General features: G+C 37.6%; 1 protein-coding gene across 1 annotated transcript; it reads left to right on the forward strand.

Annotated features, from left to right (window-relative positions):
- Nucleotides 1–5,891: 5,891 nt before the first annotated feature.
- On the forward strand, nt 5,892–13,969 carry LOC145782109 (nuclear respiratory factor 1-like). Its single transcript, XM_082593856.1, has 11 exons — nt 5,892–6,025; nt 6,395–6,543; nt 6,628–6,754; nt 7,062–7,208; nt 7,742–7,900; nt 8,270–8,400; nt 9,268–9,352; nt 9,766–9,891; nt 10,232–10,378; nt 11,236–11,311; nt 11,572–13,969. Exons 1-11 carry the CDS (start codon nt 5,906–5,908, stop codon nt 11,805–11,807), a joined length of 1,503 nt encoding a protein of 500 aa, XP_082449982.1. The 5' UTR covers nt 5,892–5,905; the 3' UTR covers nt 11,808–13,969.
- The last annotated feature ends 398 nt before the right edge of the window (nt 13,970–14,367 follow it).

The following is a 14,367-nucleotide window of genomic DNA, read 5'->3' on the forward strand; positions in this document are numbered from 1 at the left end:
TGATACAACTTCTGACGTGCCTTATCGGCCTGTACTGCGCAGGTACCAGGCACATGCTCAGTTAAATAAAAACAAACACCATACGCATGCTTAAAAATTGAGTAAAAAAGCGCAGTGGGGGGAAATCCCAGCAACACAACACTAAATCAAGCGCGTTTGGACCGGCACAATTCTTTTATTGTTGTGAAGTGATGAAGCAAACTATTTTGTGAGACAATGAATCAAAGATTTTAAGCCAATGTGATGAAGTGTTACAGGTGAAGTCATTTTACTTGTTTTGATTGTAGGTAAGATAATGGCAAAATCAGATTGGGAGCAAAAGACAACCATAAGCTGACAGCTACCATCCCATAAATATAAATACACATTCATACACACAGGTGTGCAGAGACAGGCACACCTCAAAAACAAGCTGTACTGGTTTGGCTCTCGAGGTGTGCACTTGAGCAATGCATTTCAGGACTGCTCTCCATTTAATGGGCATTTAGTGGATCGAATAATTCCCTTTCTGAACAACATTTCAACAACTGAAACTTTCAATCTGTCAATCTCTGTAACTGCGTCAAATGCTTTTACAAGTACGGTGTGTGAAACTATCAGGAATAACCTATCAGAGGCTTGTCAGTCCGAGGATAAGGATTCAAAAACCAACCACTCCTCTCTTCATTTGGCTTAAAAAAAACCTGGTCTTCGTCCTGAAACATCAGGGTTGACCAGAAGCACTACCGGTACTTCACTAAACGAAAAACGATTAGCCAGTGAAATTGAATTATCTGATTGTAGACTAGAATGCAGCATCTGTCAAAGATTAAATAAAATAAAGAAAGGTGCTTGTAGGTGTTAAGCCACCTGCGCCCCATGGTCGGCAATGTGTCCTGTTTTTTTCCTTCATAAATTGCGGGCGGCTTAAAACCTACAAGCCCCTAAAGGAATAAAAATGTGATGGCTGCCACATGTGCTATATATATGATTTAATTAGTGTTACAAAAACAAGCCTACTATATGATTGGTTTTTATTTGCAGTTGTTCTCTCATTCAATTTTAGTTAATTGATCCAGTTCAAGCGTTTATAAACTCATTATGTGTATTTTACTTTTTGGTATAGGTCTAACTTCAAAGATTTTTGTGACATTGTTGAGACTTCTAATTTTCAGTGGCCTTGTATGCAGAGGTGGGCACCCGCTACTTTTAAAGTAGCGCGCTACCCGCTACCGCTACTTGGGCCAAAGTAGCGCGCGCTACCGCTACCCGCTACCAATTTACAAAAGTAGCGCGCTACCCGCTACCGCTACTCGGGCCAAAGTAGCGCGCGCTACCGCTACTTCTTCCGCTACTTTTGTTTAAAATGACATTAGGAAACACTCAAGTCCCTAGTGACGCAAAAATGATCTTGAAAACGAATGTTATCATTCGTTTACGCTGTCATTTTAACGTCGTTATAGAACACACATTCTAAGGGAAATTTATAGTTAGGCTACGCATCTTTCAAAAACACGAACATTTCAACATGAGAGTCACTATAAGTCCTGCCCGCTTTCACTTAAGCACATCTTTTCCAACAGAGAAAAGTCTCTCCACCGCAGCACTGGAAGGAATGGGGGTGTTGTATTTAACGAACAGATGTTTTAACTCGGTATTCGAAAAACTCAAGGACTTGCTCTTGTTCGAAAAAAAGGCGTCCACAATTGCTGCTTCCTTCTGCACCGACGTTTCACGGGATGGCGCAAACACTCCAAAAAATACATCCTTGGAGTCATGACTGGTGTTGGTGTCACTCTTCTCGGTATCAACCTGGCTTGATGTCTCCCGCAACAGTCGAATTACATCTGTCTTGACTTTTTCTCGCAGTGCGGCAGCATCATCCGTGGAAACGTACTGCAGAAATTGTAGCCACGACGTCTTGAACGAGGGATGAAGACATGATGCCATAACGCACTTCATGTTGTTGAAGCACTTGTTGAATCGTTTCTTCACCCCTTCAAGGACTTTCACTTTCAACTCGTCACAGGTCACAAGATCACTGATCTCGGTGAACTTCTTTACCGCGAATTGTGATGGTTGGAAGCAAGACTCCGTTATATGCCTTGGACTCACCCTGGAGAATGTCTGAAGCCTGGCAGATAGGCTTCATCACACGGAGATATTCGCCGAAGAAGTTGATGTCAGCTAGAAAAGACCGAAACTTTGCAACCAAGCCGATTATATAGCTGCTTGACCACGCCAGTATTGCAAAAAAAACAAGCATTTTTTTCAATTTAAATTAAAAAGTAGCGGGTAGCGGGAGTGCGACTGAAAAAAGTAGCGCCTCTCCCGCTACCGCTACTTTGGAAAAAAATAGCGCCGCTACTGCAGCCGCTACTCCAAATAAAAAGTAGCGCCGCTACCGCTACTTTTACTAAAAAAGTATCGCCGCTAGTAGCGCCGCTACAAAAGTAGCGCGCTACTGCCCACCTCTGCTTGTATGTTACATAAACTGAAACCGATTTTTCAACAATATGCGATTTAGAATTTGCAATCACACAGCTTGAAAACAAAACTAAATGAAAAGTGTGGAAACAAACTATGAAATACTACAATTCAATAGAACAGTGTTCAAACATATGTATCAAAATGGTCAACTTATTAAATAATTCTTTAGTAGGATCGTAAAAGGGCTCTGCTATTATTCGGCGAGTTCTCTATTTGGTGACAGCCTTTTTCGGCGAGTTCCCTATTTAGCATTTTTTTGAAAATCCAATGACGCCTTCGGTAAATCCAACGATTGAATATTATTAAATATTCAGACTTTGAATCAATGTAAATACATACTGTTAGGCTAATTGGGTTCTTTGAACAAATCAAATGGCTTTTGTAAATGTTTCTCAGGTACAACCTATATCTGGTCAGAAAAAGTTCCCTTTTGTACATGATTTCAATGATGAATGATGCAATTGCCTTTACATTACATTCAAAAGTTTGTTGACATCAAAAATTCTTTGACTGTTTTGAGTTACAGCATCGTTTTGTGAAAAAGGTTGTTTTGATGTAAAATATATTTGAAATATATAAAATCAACAAATAGCTTATTTAAAAAATGAATGACATGACGAATGACATAAACATGAGGCAAAGAAGGTAGACGACGTAGGATACATGTGAATTTTATATACATTTTAATTTAATAGTTCAAACATTTTTCGCTAAATTTCATTTTAATTTATTTTTCTTTGTCGGAATGCAAAAGAAACGATATTGTGGAATAAAATACAAAGTTCTCTAAATAAACAGAAGGCGTCGTTGGATTTACAGAAGGCATCATTGGATTATCAAAAAATCGGCAAATAGGGAACTCGCCAAAATGGGCCATTCCGTCGTAAAAATGGCAGCGAGTTAAACAAATCAAGTTATTTGGCGTCAATTTCTATGGACTGGGTAGTGGGTATGTACAAACTCATATATGCATTCTGCCAAGGCCAAGAATGAGCTGTGTAAAGTTTTCTTATGTCGAGTAACTTGAATTTGGGTGTAAGCTCTGGAAATAGCTGAATTTTTTATTGAATAGTTTAGCCCAGGGGTGTGCAACGTGCGGCCCACGGGCCAAATGTGGCCCGCAAAGAAAAATTGTGCGGCCCGCAAAGATGTATCAATTTTGAATTGTGTGCGGCCCGCGAAACGTGTTTATAATTTAGTTTAGTCTGGTACATGTGAACAATTCATTGTGGAGTGGATTATTGTAATTTCGCACCTTCTGTTAACCATTTTAGAAATTTCCCACCGGCCACCGCTAATCCGTTGTATTTAATTATTTGGAAGGTCAGAGGTGGAGCCCTGCTATTGTCTCTGGCTTTGTCGCCTTTTTATTTGATCTCTTGCTTTAGACCTTTTGTAGAGCCGGCTTGCGTCAAATTTAGCAGTTGCCTAATGTAGGCCTAGCCTATAGGCCTACAAGCAGTTGGATCAGAACAACTTCAGCCTAGCGGCCCATTCCTTGCCAAATTTGTTGAACCAGTCAAAATAGAAAATTTGTTAAAATTAGAAGTAAAAAAGTAGAGGCATTGGAAGAAAAAAAAATTGAAAAAGTGGCAATTGAAAAGGGCAAAACAAAACAATTGAATGAACTCAATGCAAGACTGCAGCAAAAAAACAGTATGCGAATGAGATGTATGGTCACATAAAAGGCTTTATGAACAAATTACGACTTTGGAAAGCCACATACAGACAGGAAATTTTTTCCACTTTCCAACTTTGAGAGACCATGGAATGCATCCTGAGAAGAAAACTGAATTTGCAGACCAACTTGAAAAATTGTTGTAGGCCTATCAATTTTTGGCTCGTTTCAAGGACTTTAAATCTCATGAACATTTGTTTGGTATATTCTCTTCGGCATTCAACACAGACATTGACAAAGCACCAGGTGATATCCAACTTGAACTGATTGATCTTCAAGAGAAAACGGATTTGAAAGCAAAGTATTTAGAAATGAATCTTGGCGTTTTTACCGAAAACATCTCAACCAAGATGACTTTCCACATTTGAAAAAGTTCATGGCTTTAAAAATGGCTCTTTTTAGCTCAACGTATTTGTGCGAACAATTTTTTCTAAAATGGGCGTCATAAAATCTCCCTATCGATCGGTTCTGACAGACGAACACTTGGAAAATGGACTTCGAATAATTCGCTTTATTGCTAGCACTTCCATTGAAGTAAATTTGGAAAAATCCGTGGGGAAAAGAAGCCAGCTGCAAACTTCTCACTGAACTCGTTTAAGGACTGTGTGACAATAGATTTAAATAGCAGTTTTCTTCAGAAATTTATACGTCTGAACTTATTATTTCTGCAAGGAGATCCCCTAATAATACCATATGAATAACAAAAAACTACTTTTTTGTGCCTGCAACTACTAGAAATCATGTGTCAAATAAACATGCGGCCCGCGGTTTCACCCAGTTGCTTATATCTGGCCCTCCTGTAAAAAAGGTTGCACACCCCTGGTTTAGCCTATTGTAAGCATGCTGTTTTTTATGATATTTTTTTTTAAAAGTTGACACTTCACTCTTTTTTTTGAGAATTATTAAAATAAAGTTCAACCAGCCTCATGTTTAAAAAGAATATATATTACGCTACATAATGAGCATCTTCAGTTCTTATTCAAATAGAATACCAAATAATAATCAAATAGGTATTCTATTTGAATAAGAACTGAAGATGCTCATTATGTAGCGAAATATATATTCTTTTTAAACATGAGGCTGGTTGAACTTTATTTTAATAATTCTCAAACAAAATTTTCGATGTGATCAAGTCCACCGCTTCTTGCTGACGGCGTGCCAGGGTTAGGTCTCGGTGTCTCAGAAGACATTCACTTTATCACTTCACTCTTTATCATAAAATTGTTGTGTTACCATCTCTTTCATTATTTGTTTTGATCATTTTTGTGTAGCCAATTGTTTATTGATTTTCATGTTTGATGTTCATGCATATTAGGCAGGTAACTTTTTGACCCAGTAACTTTTCAGGTAAATGGTGGTACAGTACTAGCACTACTCGTCTACTATACCAACTGTATTATAATGTGCTGTTGCACATTGAAAAAATAAAATAATCTGAATTATTTATGTAAACATTATTGAAATTATACTTTAACTTTTAAAGTGCTTTTTGTTAAAATTAACCATGGTATATATATATATAATATATAATATAGCATTTATTTTATTTCATATTCAATTGCTTTCATACTCAAATTGTGTTTCAAACTTGTAATTTATGTGGTCAGTTGATGATTATGGAATGAAATCTGTGTTTAAAATGTAGAAACAAGTAAAATGAATGTGAGGAATGTTTTCCTTATGTTAAATGTTTCAGTCTGTTGCCTTTTATTTAAACAATTGAAACACACTCATCAGTCTGCACTTTTGGTTTGAAACATGGAACCAGGAATAATTCTCAAGTCTGTGCCAGTTGAACTTTCTTTGATGAATGAAGATGAAGGAGTTGAAGAAGAAGAATCTTTTTCTGCATCCCAGTTGTTGAATGCTGAAGATCAGGTTAAAATATATGTGATTAACTGTTTCATAATTAACTGTTTTTGCCTACTCACACTGGATTGCATAGCTGTTTACTTTACCGCTGTTGATTTCAATATTGTTATTATTTTCATTAGTTTGTTTACTGTATGTGATTAAAAGATGAATAAGCACCCTGCTTTGCGACATTTCATATTGTATTATTATTGCAACATGATACAGTGATTCACAGTAAAGCATGTTTTTTAATTTCCCAAAAAAGTGTTATTTTGTACTGATTTATGGTTTGATTTTTTAGTTATGTGGAAAAGTTTTAAGGTAGTTTTGCAACATTTTAATGATTACTAAAATGTTAAAATAGCATAAGCCATTTGCTTTATTTTGATTCAGGATGAAGTTAGTCGACCATTGGTAGACTCAGGCACTATACCAGGACTCGCAGCTGCTGCTGCTTTGGTTTCATCTCGAAAGCGTCACCGTCCTTACAAGTTTGAAGTGCGGGCTGCACAAAGAAAGCGCCAACATAACACCCTTATCAGGTCATTTTATGTTCGTTTGTTCTTTTTTGGTCTTTGAAACTGCAGAAAATGTGAAAATTCACGTATGTTTGATAAATTTTGCAGAAAATTAAAGCAAACTATACATGAGCTCTGCACCACATGTGGCCAGCAAGCTGTGGTGCTCTGTGTCTCCCCTGGCAAAGAAAACCCAAGTTTCAGGGTGTTTGGTTCATCTCCACTAGATCAAGTGGTATGTTATTGCATAAGTGCATAGCTTGTTACATTTTATTTACTTTTTTTCGACAGTTGTGATACAATATTGATGGAAAACTTCGTTGATTTTTTTGTTGCCACCACGAGAGTCTAGTTTGTCTTTTCTTCAAAAATTGTGTTCAATTTCCCTATATATTGCAAGCATTTTTTTATGCTTTTGAAAAAAATCATTTCCTGCTAGAAAACATGTTCGCTAGTATATACTGTTCGATCCCCGCCATAAAAGCACATACTGCACTAGTAGGCTACTGCAATATTCGCTTAAACATATTTTCATGTGTTAGGTAAAGAATTGCCAGGGTGTAATTTTTGAAAATCTTGAAAAAGAACTTCAAGAAAAACTCCCATCCTCTACTGAAGAGATGGAAAAGTTTGAACTTCCACCTTTGATGATCGACGGAATCCCCACCACAGTGGAGCAAATGAACCAAGTAATAAATGAAACCACCTTCATTTTTTCATAGTGCCTTAAAAGTTCCTGTTGGGTTTAATTTTTTAACTAATGTTTTATGTACCCATATTAAAAACTTAATGGTTATTATTAATCTCATATTCTTGCGTTTCCATAAAATTCCACAAGAAATTACTCTACAAGTTATCCCAGTCTATAGGGTTTTTAACCTGAAGATTTTTCATGACAGACGCGGAATGATAAGTACTAAAAACGTTTTAACATTCTTTTTTCGCTCTTTAAGCTCCATCAGTTTGCTTTAGTGGTGGATGTTCAGATGAAGTGATAGCATCACAGACCTGAAAGCCCTTTCACAATTCATACAATTAGACCACACACAATTTTTTTATGTTTGTAGATGTAGGAATTAATAATTTGTTAAGCATAGAACTTCTTTCAAGCCTGAAAATATTTTGTTTAATAACCAAAGTCTTTGTAACGGACAATGTTTTATTCATTCTAGACGCACAGTATCTCATGTTAACACTTTTCAACTAATTTTTTTTGTTATAGGCGCAGCTGCGAATGTTCATACCAGAAATGCTCAAGTACTCGACTGGCAGAGGGAAACCTGGTTGGGGAAAGGAGACGAAGAAGCCTCCCTGGTGGCCACAGGATGTCCCATGGGCCAACGTGAGAAGGGATGCGCGCACCCAAGAAGCTAAACTAAATGTAAGACGACTTATTGAAAATTCCACTGTCAAGTTACGTTTCACAACGTTTAATTAACGTAATACAAGTTGTTGGAATGCGGAAGCAAAGAATGTGAATCGTTTGTTTTTACATTAATTTTTTTCCATAACCAAATAAAGTAGTTCATTCTCTCAGAAGTTTAACTTTACCAACTTGAACCTAACCACTGCATTGAAAACGTGCAGTTGCTTTGCAGCAACCGATGCTGGTGATTATTTTTTGTATTTGTGCATTATCATGAACACAACGTTGCGTTTCTTTTGCAGAACTAGCATTAATCAATTTCTTTTTTTAAGTTTTATGCGGGCTGAGTGTAATATTTCTCTATTTTTTTATATTTTTGGAAAGGTGTCATGGACGCAGGCTTTGCGACGGATTGTCAAGAACTGTTATCGTTTTCACGAGCGTGAAGATCTTCTTTTTTCGCCACTTCCAGAACCTGAAGTCAAAACCATGATGAACAGCTCAGCCATTCAACGGTAACTTTTTGCAATAGCTCAGTTAGTTTTAACTTGCACGTTTTCAAGTGGTTAAAATAGTTATATTCAGAAATCTTCTGCAAATGTGCTGGATAGTACAACCCGAAACTTTGAGTGGCATTGAGCATCATATTGTTCTGACGGCATCCTCTCATGGTCGGTAAAGAATTTGAGTAATTGATAAAAGCTGTAAAGCTCACTCCATGTGCAATATACAATTATACATTAAAGTAGCATCACTCGTGTACCATGCTAGGTATATAATCATGTAGTATAGTCAACAAAGGCTGAATGAATACTGCCGCATTTAAGCAGGGGATATGCTTTTTTTAATTTATAGTGTTAATTTTCCTGGAAAACCACCAATCTCACGGTACTTCATGTAGAGTGATTGATTCCCCAAAAAATATACCCTTCGAATAATATCCACAAGCGGGGTGTTGAAACCCGGTACCAGTAACCTTTCCTGGTCCTGAAAACAAATACACCGCTAAAAAACGCTAATTTTCTTTAACTTTCTTGGCTTTTTGGAAAGGTTTCGGTTTTCTAAATTCATCCCGGGTTAAGAAGTAACTCTTGGACCCCCCTGTCAACGGTACTGCCTACAGGCATTTTTTTACTTGTGGTTTAATATTAAGTTTCATCTAAGGGTACGTGATTAAAGAGGTGAACAGTTGTATCCGGAGCACAGCTTCAGAGGATGAATATCTTTGAACCTTAAAAATATATATAATGCTGAGCTGAGCAGTAGAACGTGACTCAATATTTACGAGCGTCAAAAACACATTACTGCTTTATATATATCCATATTTATATGTTCATCAAAAAGCACAACTTACCAACCGTCCCCGTGTTTTTCTTTTTCAGTTTACGAAACTCTGCCGTTCTTTCGCCTGGACCCACTTTGGTGCAGACAATTCACAACGCGGATGGAACGTTTTCTCTTGTTCAGGTAAGAAGCCTGAAAGCTAACTCGCTATAAGTTACCGCAATTGCTTTGCCGGTTTGGTGTATTGTGGCCACGCAAAAACCGGAAAATATTCTCTGGCCAAAGGTAGATCTTTGTTACCTCTATAAATAAACATTTATTTTTTTCAAAGGGAAATTATACCGTACTTTAAGTTCTTAAGAGCTCTGAGAAGCGTTTAAAGGTTGTTGGGATTATTTATCAAGTAGCGATTCCATTCATACCGTTCGACTTTCTACTTTACGTAAATTGCTAGCGATTGCGCAAACATAAAAAAAAAATAAGAAAACTGTATTCTGTAACGCCTGAAAATTTTTGCCTTCAAATTTGTAGAGTTGGGCCATGGTTGACTTAAAACTTCATTGTTTGTCAGAAAGTTTAGTGTATTTCTTGAACAGGTTGACTCTGGGGAGACGATCGCGACGATAAGCCGCGACCAATCGGGAGCTGCAGTCGCAGTCATGACAGCTTCTATCTCAAACAATGGAGCTGAAAACTCACAAATGGAAATTTCCGTGGAAGAAGTGAGTTGGGTTAATTTTTCTCTTCAAATTCTTGCTTATGCTTAGAAGAGTTTCTCATGATGACATTCATATGTCAGTTTCTATCATCTTTTTAAAATTAATGATAAAAGACGATACGCTGTGTGGACTTGGGTTTATGTGGATTTTTTTTACTTTAACTAATAGTTTTTGTGTTTTCATTTATCCGAAATATAATTACTCTACATTACCCGACAATGGTGAATGGTCTACTCTACTGTGTACCAGGGTGAACGCGTTATTTTCATTTACTCTTAACCTTCTCGCCGAGAGAGAATAATTACTAGTTAGCTTACACTACTACGGTTTATTTTGTTTTCAGCCGCTGTCAAACTCAGCCTGGTCTCTTGCAAACCAGAATTCTCTGAGTGAAACATACACTGACGTAATATCCACTGACGTTAGTGGATGTGCTGCAGAACAGAAGCAGCAACCTGAATTGGCTTTGTCTTTCGCCACCAATGATCAGGTATGAGCTGTGTTTTTGCTTTTATTAAGAAATCCTGCAGTGATAGCTGAAAGTACCTTCCGAAAAGTGTCACGATAGAGAAATGTTACTATTGCCGAAGTCATCATATCCGAAATCTATTGCAGTTTGAAATCGGGACTTTGTAGCTAAACGTCACTTTAGCGAAATGTTACTTTAACCAAAGTCAGTTTAGCCGAATTCTCCTGCACATACAAAGCAATATCAAAATACAAATATTTTCGAAATCATTTTCTAAAACTCATCGCTTTGCTTTTACTGCAAAAGTTTGGAATTTTCACATCACAGCATTTTCTATGACACTATTTGTATGGATTCGTCTGTCACCATTCAAATTTTTATTTTTTATAAAAACAATCACAATGAAACTTATCAACCCACACTACAATGGTTAATTCTCAATTCATCTATGGTTTCACCGTGTTATAAAATTTCCTTCGCTTTATTTCAACGTTAACTTCATATGTCCGACATAGCATATGAAAAGATGCATTGCAACCTTTTTCAAGGGGTTTCAGATCAGCGGATACACAACTACATCCGTTTTTCGCTGATCGGCTACACCAGAAGGGTCACGCTTGTCTGATTTGCAAAACGTTGTAGTCTACATTTTATAGCCTACAGTATATTGTGAAGCTTGATAGCCTACAGAGTTGTGAAGTTAGCTAGCAATGAACAAAAAATTGTCTCATTGAGAACTGACTCTTCTAGAAGAGGTAGAAAAGCGGATCAAATTCTTCATTCCTTAAACCCCGATCTCTAAAATTTCAGCATTGTCGACTCTTTCATTGATAAAATCATTTGACCGGCTATCAACCTTTTTATTGGTTTTTCTGCAGCTGATCACCTCCACTGCCTTATCTACTGGAGGGTCAGGAGCCTTGCCCACGTTGCCTGCTGTGGTCGACGCATCAGGTGCGTTTAGTTGATGCGACAACAACCTTACTTAGTGTTTTGTGGAAAATAGTTCTGTTTATACAACCAAGTTTAGCGCCATATTAGCTCTATGATGGCTTCGCTTCTGTGACGTATGTGCGGTGTATGGTTTTCGAGGCTTGGGCTTTGGGTGACACTTAGTTTTGTTTCAGTTCACGTTTGAAAACGGTGTCTTATTTAAGGTCATCTAGCAATGTAAAGCTATGGAAGTGTATAATGAACTTGGACTATTTTTCTAGCTATGGTTCACATTCCCGTGTCTGTTTATGAGAAGATTGCTAACACGATACAACAATCTGGTATCGAATCGGAATTATCGTTACCACCTGGCGGGCGCATCATTCAGTTGCCCACAACCACCATCGGCGTACAAGAGCAAAAATCTCTGGATGTACCAATTTCAAAAAAACGTACCGTCAAAGACGATCCGGATGCTATCAAAGCAACTTTGTTGTCACACTCAACTGCGGATTGATGACAATGGAATTTGATCTGCGTTTTTTTCAGCTCACACATTACTTCCGATTGGATGAAATAGCTTATGCTCGTTTTGCAATATTGGCGACTTTTGAAGAACGCTAGTAGCAACTACTCAAAAGGGGCTCATTGAACTCCACAAAGAGTAGATAATAGATATAGTTGTTTCGTAGCAATAATGTTTCTGTTCTTGTTTTCTTTATTCTGGCCCTACTCTGTCTAACCCCATTGTGCCTGAAACACTGTCGAACTGACCACAAGAATCCGTTTGACTTCGGTTGACTCAGGGCTTTGCTATAGTGAACGCTTTCATAAAGTCATCGCTTTAAGATAAACCTCCCAGACAGCAATATCCGTCATTTTGACATTGATTCAACGTTTGTAGACGTCTACTGAATCAATGTAAAAATGACGGATTTTGCTGTCTGGAAATGTACAAAGTACACCGCCAGGAACACTCCCATCTGCAAGAGTTATTCGTTTTTTTACGTTGATATAACGTTTGTAGACGTTAAATCAATGTAAAAGGACGGATCTTAATAGGTTGGCTATCGTGTCATCACCTTGTCTCGTATTTCGCTATCTTCAAGCTGATCACGTGACAACGTCTCCAATGTTTTTTGCATGCTGCTTTTTAAAGTATTTTTTTTTTTTTTTTTGTGTGTAGCTTTGTGCCATATCGAGTACACTGAAAGGGTTTTACCATTGTGTATATCGATTCTAACACTTTTCTTCGAAAGTCACAGCATATTAACTGTCGTTTTTGTTTGAGCTTTTGGGACCCCGAGCCTATCCTTTTTCCACCCCATGTTAGCGATGTTTTCCACACGTCACTGAACGCTACTGGAGAGCATCCAGTCTTGAGTCTCTTCATCTAAAACACGCAAATCTTCAGGTCAAGTTCTTGACTGCAGAAGCTTTGTGTTCCTATTTACAGCACTCAGCGTTGAACAGTGTCAAAAAATGAGTAGTCCGGTAAAAGTTCTCTCTAGCGTCGTTGAACCCTGCTATATGTTCGTCGTTTTTGATGATGTTGATAATAATCCAATAAGTATTTGAAAAATAGTGAGAAAATTTCAATAGTTTTTGTCCTGAAATATGTGTCTTGCTCAATGATGTTGCCATATATCCATCAGGTATTTTTGGTCTTGAGTTATTATCAATTTTATCATGTTTGTGTCGAAGAGGTTCGTCACATGTGATTATGGTGTTCTCCTGTCTAACTTGAACTGATGGGCTTTAAACTGGGACCAGTGAGCATTTGTATTATGGAGTCCGCGGCTCCGCGCCCCTTGTTGTTGGCGTTCTGCAACACTTTCTTTTGTATTCTATCTGCTGTATTTTCTTCGCTTAAATTTCTGGAGTTCAGGTTTCAACTCCTGTATATCGATGCTTGCTCGGATATTCAATTTTAAAATCAATAGCCTACTCTCCTTTTTGTTAAATCTTGATCAGCGACCATGAGCTATACTAATTGCAACAACGTTTGCAGCAGTGCAAAAGGTCCAGCTAAAATCTGCTTTTTACTAATTGTAAACGGCCTACTAAATGCTGGGTACCTCACCATGGGTTAGGCCTAGTTAAAATCACCCTTTTAAACACGACAGTGCTAACTTTCTGAGAAAATTGTGGCATTTCTTTCTGCGAGGTTAGGACTTGGGTTGTGTACGTGCGTTATTGTTAAGGTGTTGCGACCGTGCCAAATTTTAAACTGATTATGCTGTTTCGATCTCAAGCACGTGAAAGCGTTCACGTTTTGTCGCTTCTACCTTTTTCTAGATCTTTGCTATATGAATTGTATTTCGTTGTGATGGTCAGGAATGAAAACAAACTTAACTGAACCGTTGTTCTCAGCTGCTTATGAGCCAAATAAACGAATGGTCGCTGTAAAATGGCCATAATAGATTATGCTCAACATTTATCCTTTTTTGCATGTGGACTTTTCAAAATAAACCAAGGTACAGTTGCCTACAACTTGTCTTGTTCGCTTGGACAAAAATCTCTTCTTTTATGTAAACCAGTTTTTATTTATCATCCTTCATCAAATTGGCAAATTCTGCACCTTTTATATCCTTATGTGTAATATTTTATGAATAAATTTTTGTTCGTTTAACAATTTAATTTTGATACAACATTTGTAGAGCCTCGTATTCAAACAGTTTTCACAGCATTGTTTGTAGCCTGCTAACTGATTGACTTCAAGTTTGTTTTTTTGCATAAGCTTATTCACAATTTAGCACATTTTGCGGTTCATGGGCATTACCAACTTGCTGTACAGCGTACGGTTCATCCTTGAACAAATTTTGCCACCCGTGACCAGGGGCGCCGGAACGATTTTTGACTGGGGGGGGCAAGATTACGAAAAAAGGGCACTTTTGTTTACTAAAAGGCCAATTTTTTTTCAAGTTTTAAGGTAAGATATAGCGATAATGCTAATCTATCAGCTCACTATGTGTTGAGTAATGATAGCATACAAGTGTCCGGTATGCAAAGAAGGGCATCATGCTATGTTATTATAGGCTTGCCATACGTCCCGGTTTAGCCGGGACAGTCCCGAT

This window comes from Aplidium turbinatum, chromosome 13 (assembly GCF_918807975.1).
Source record: "Aplidium turbinatum chromosome 13, kaAplTurb1.1, whole genome shotgun sequence".
Taxonomy (NCBI): domain Eukaryota; kingdom Metazoa; phylum Chordata; class Ascidiacea; order Aplousobranchia; family Polyclinidae; genus Aplidium; species Aplidium turbinatum.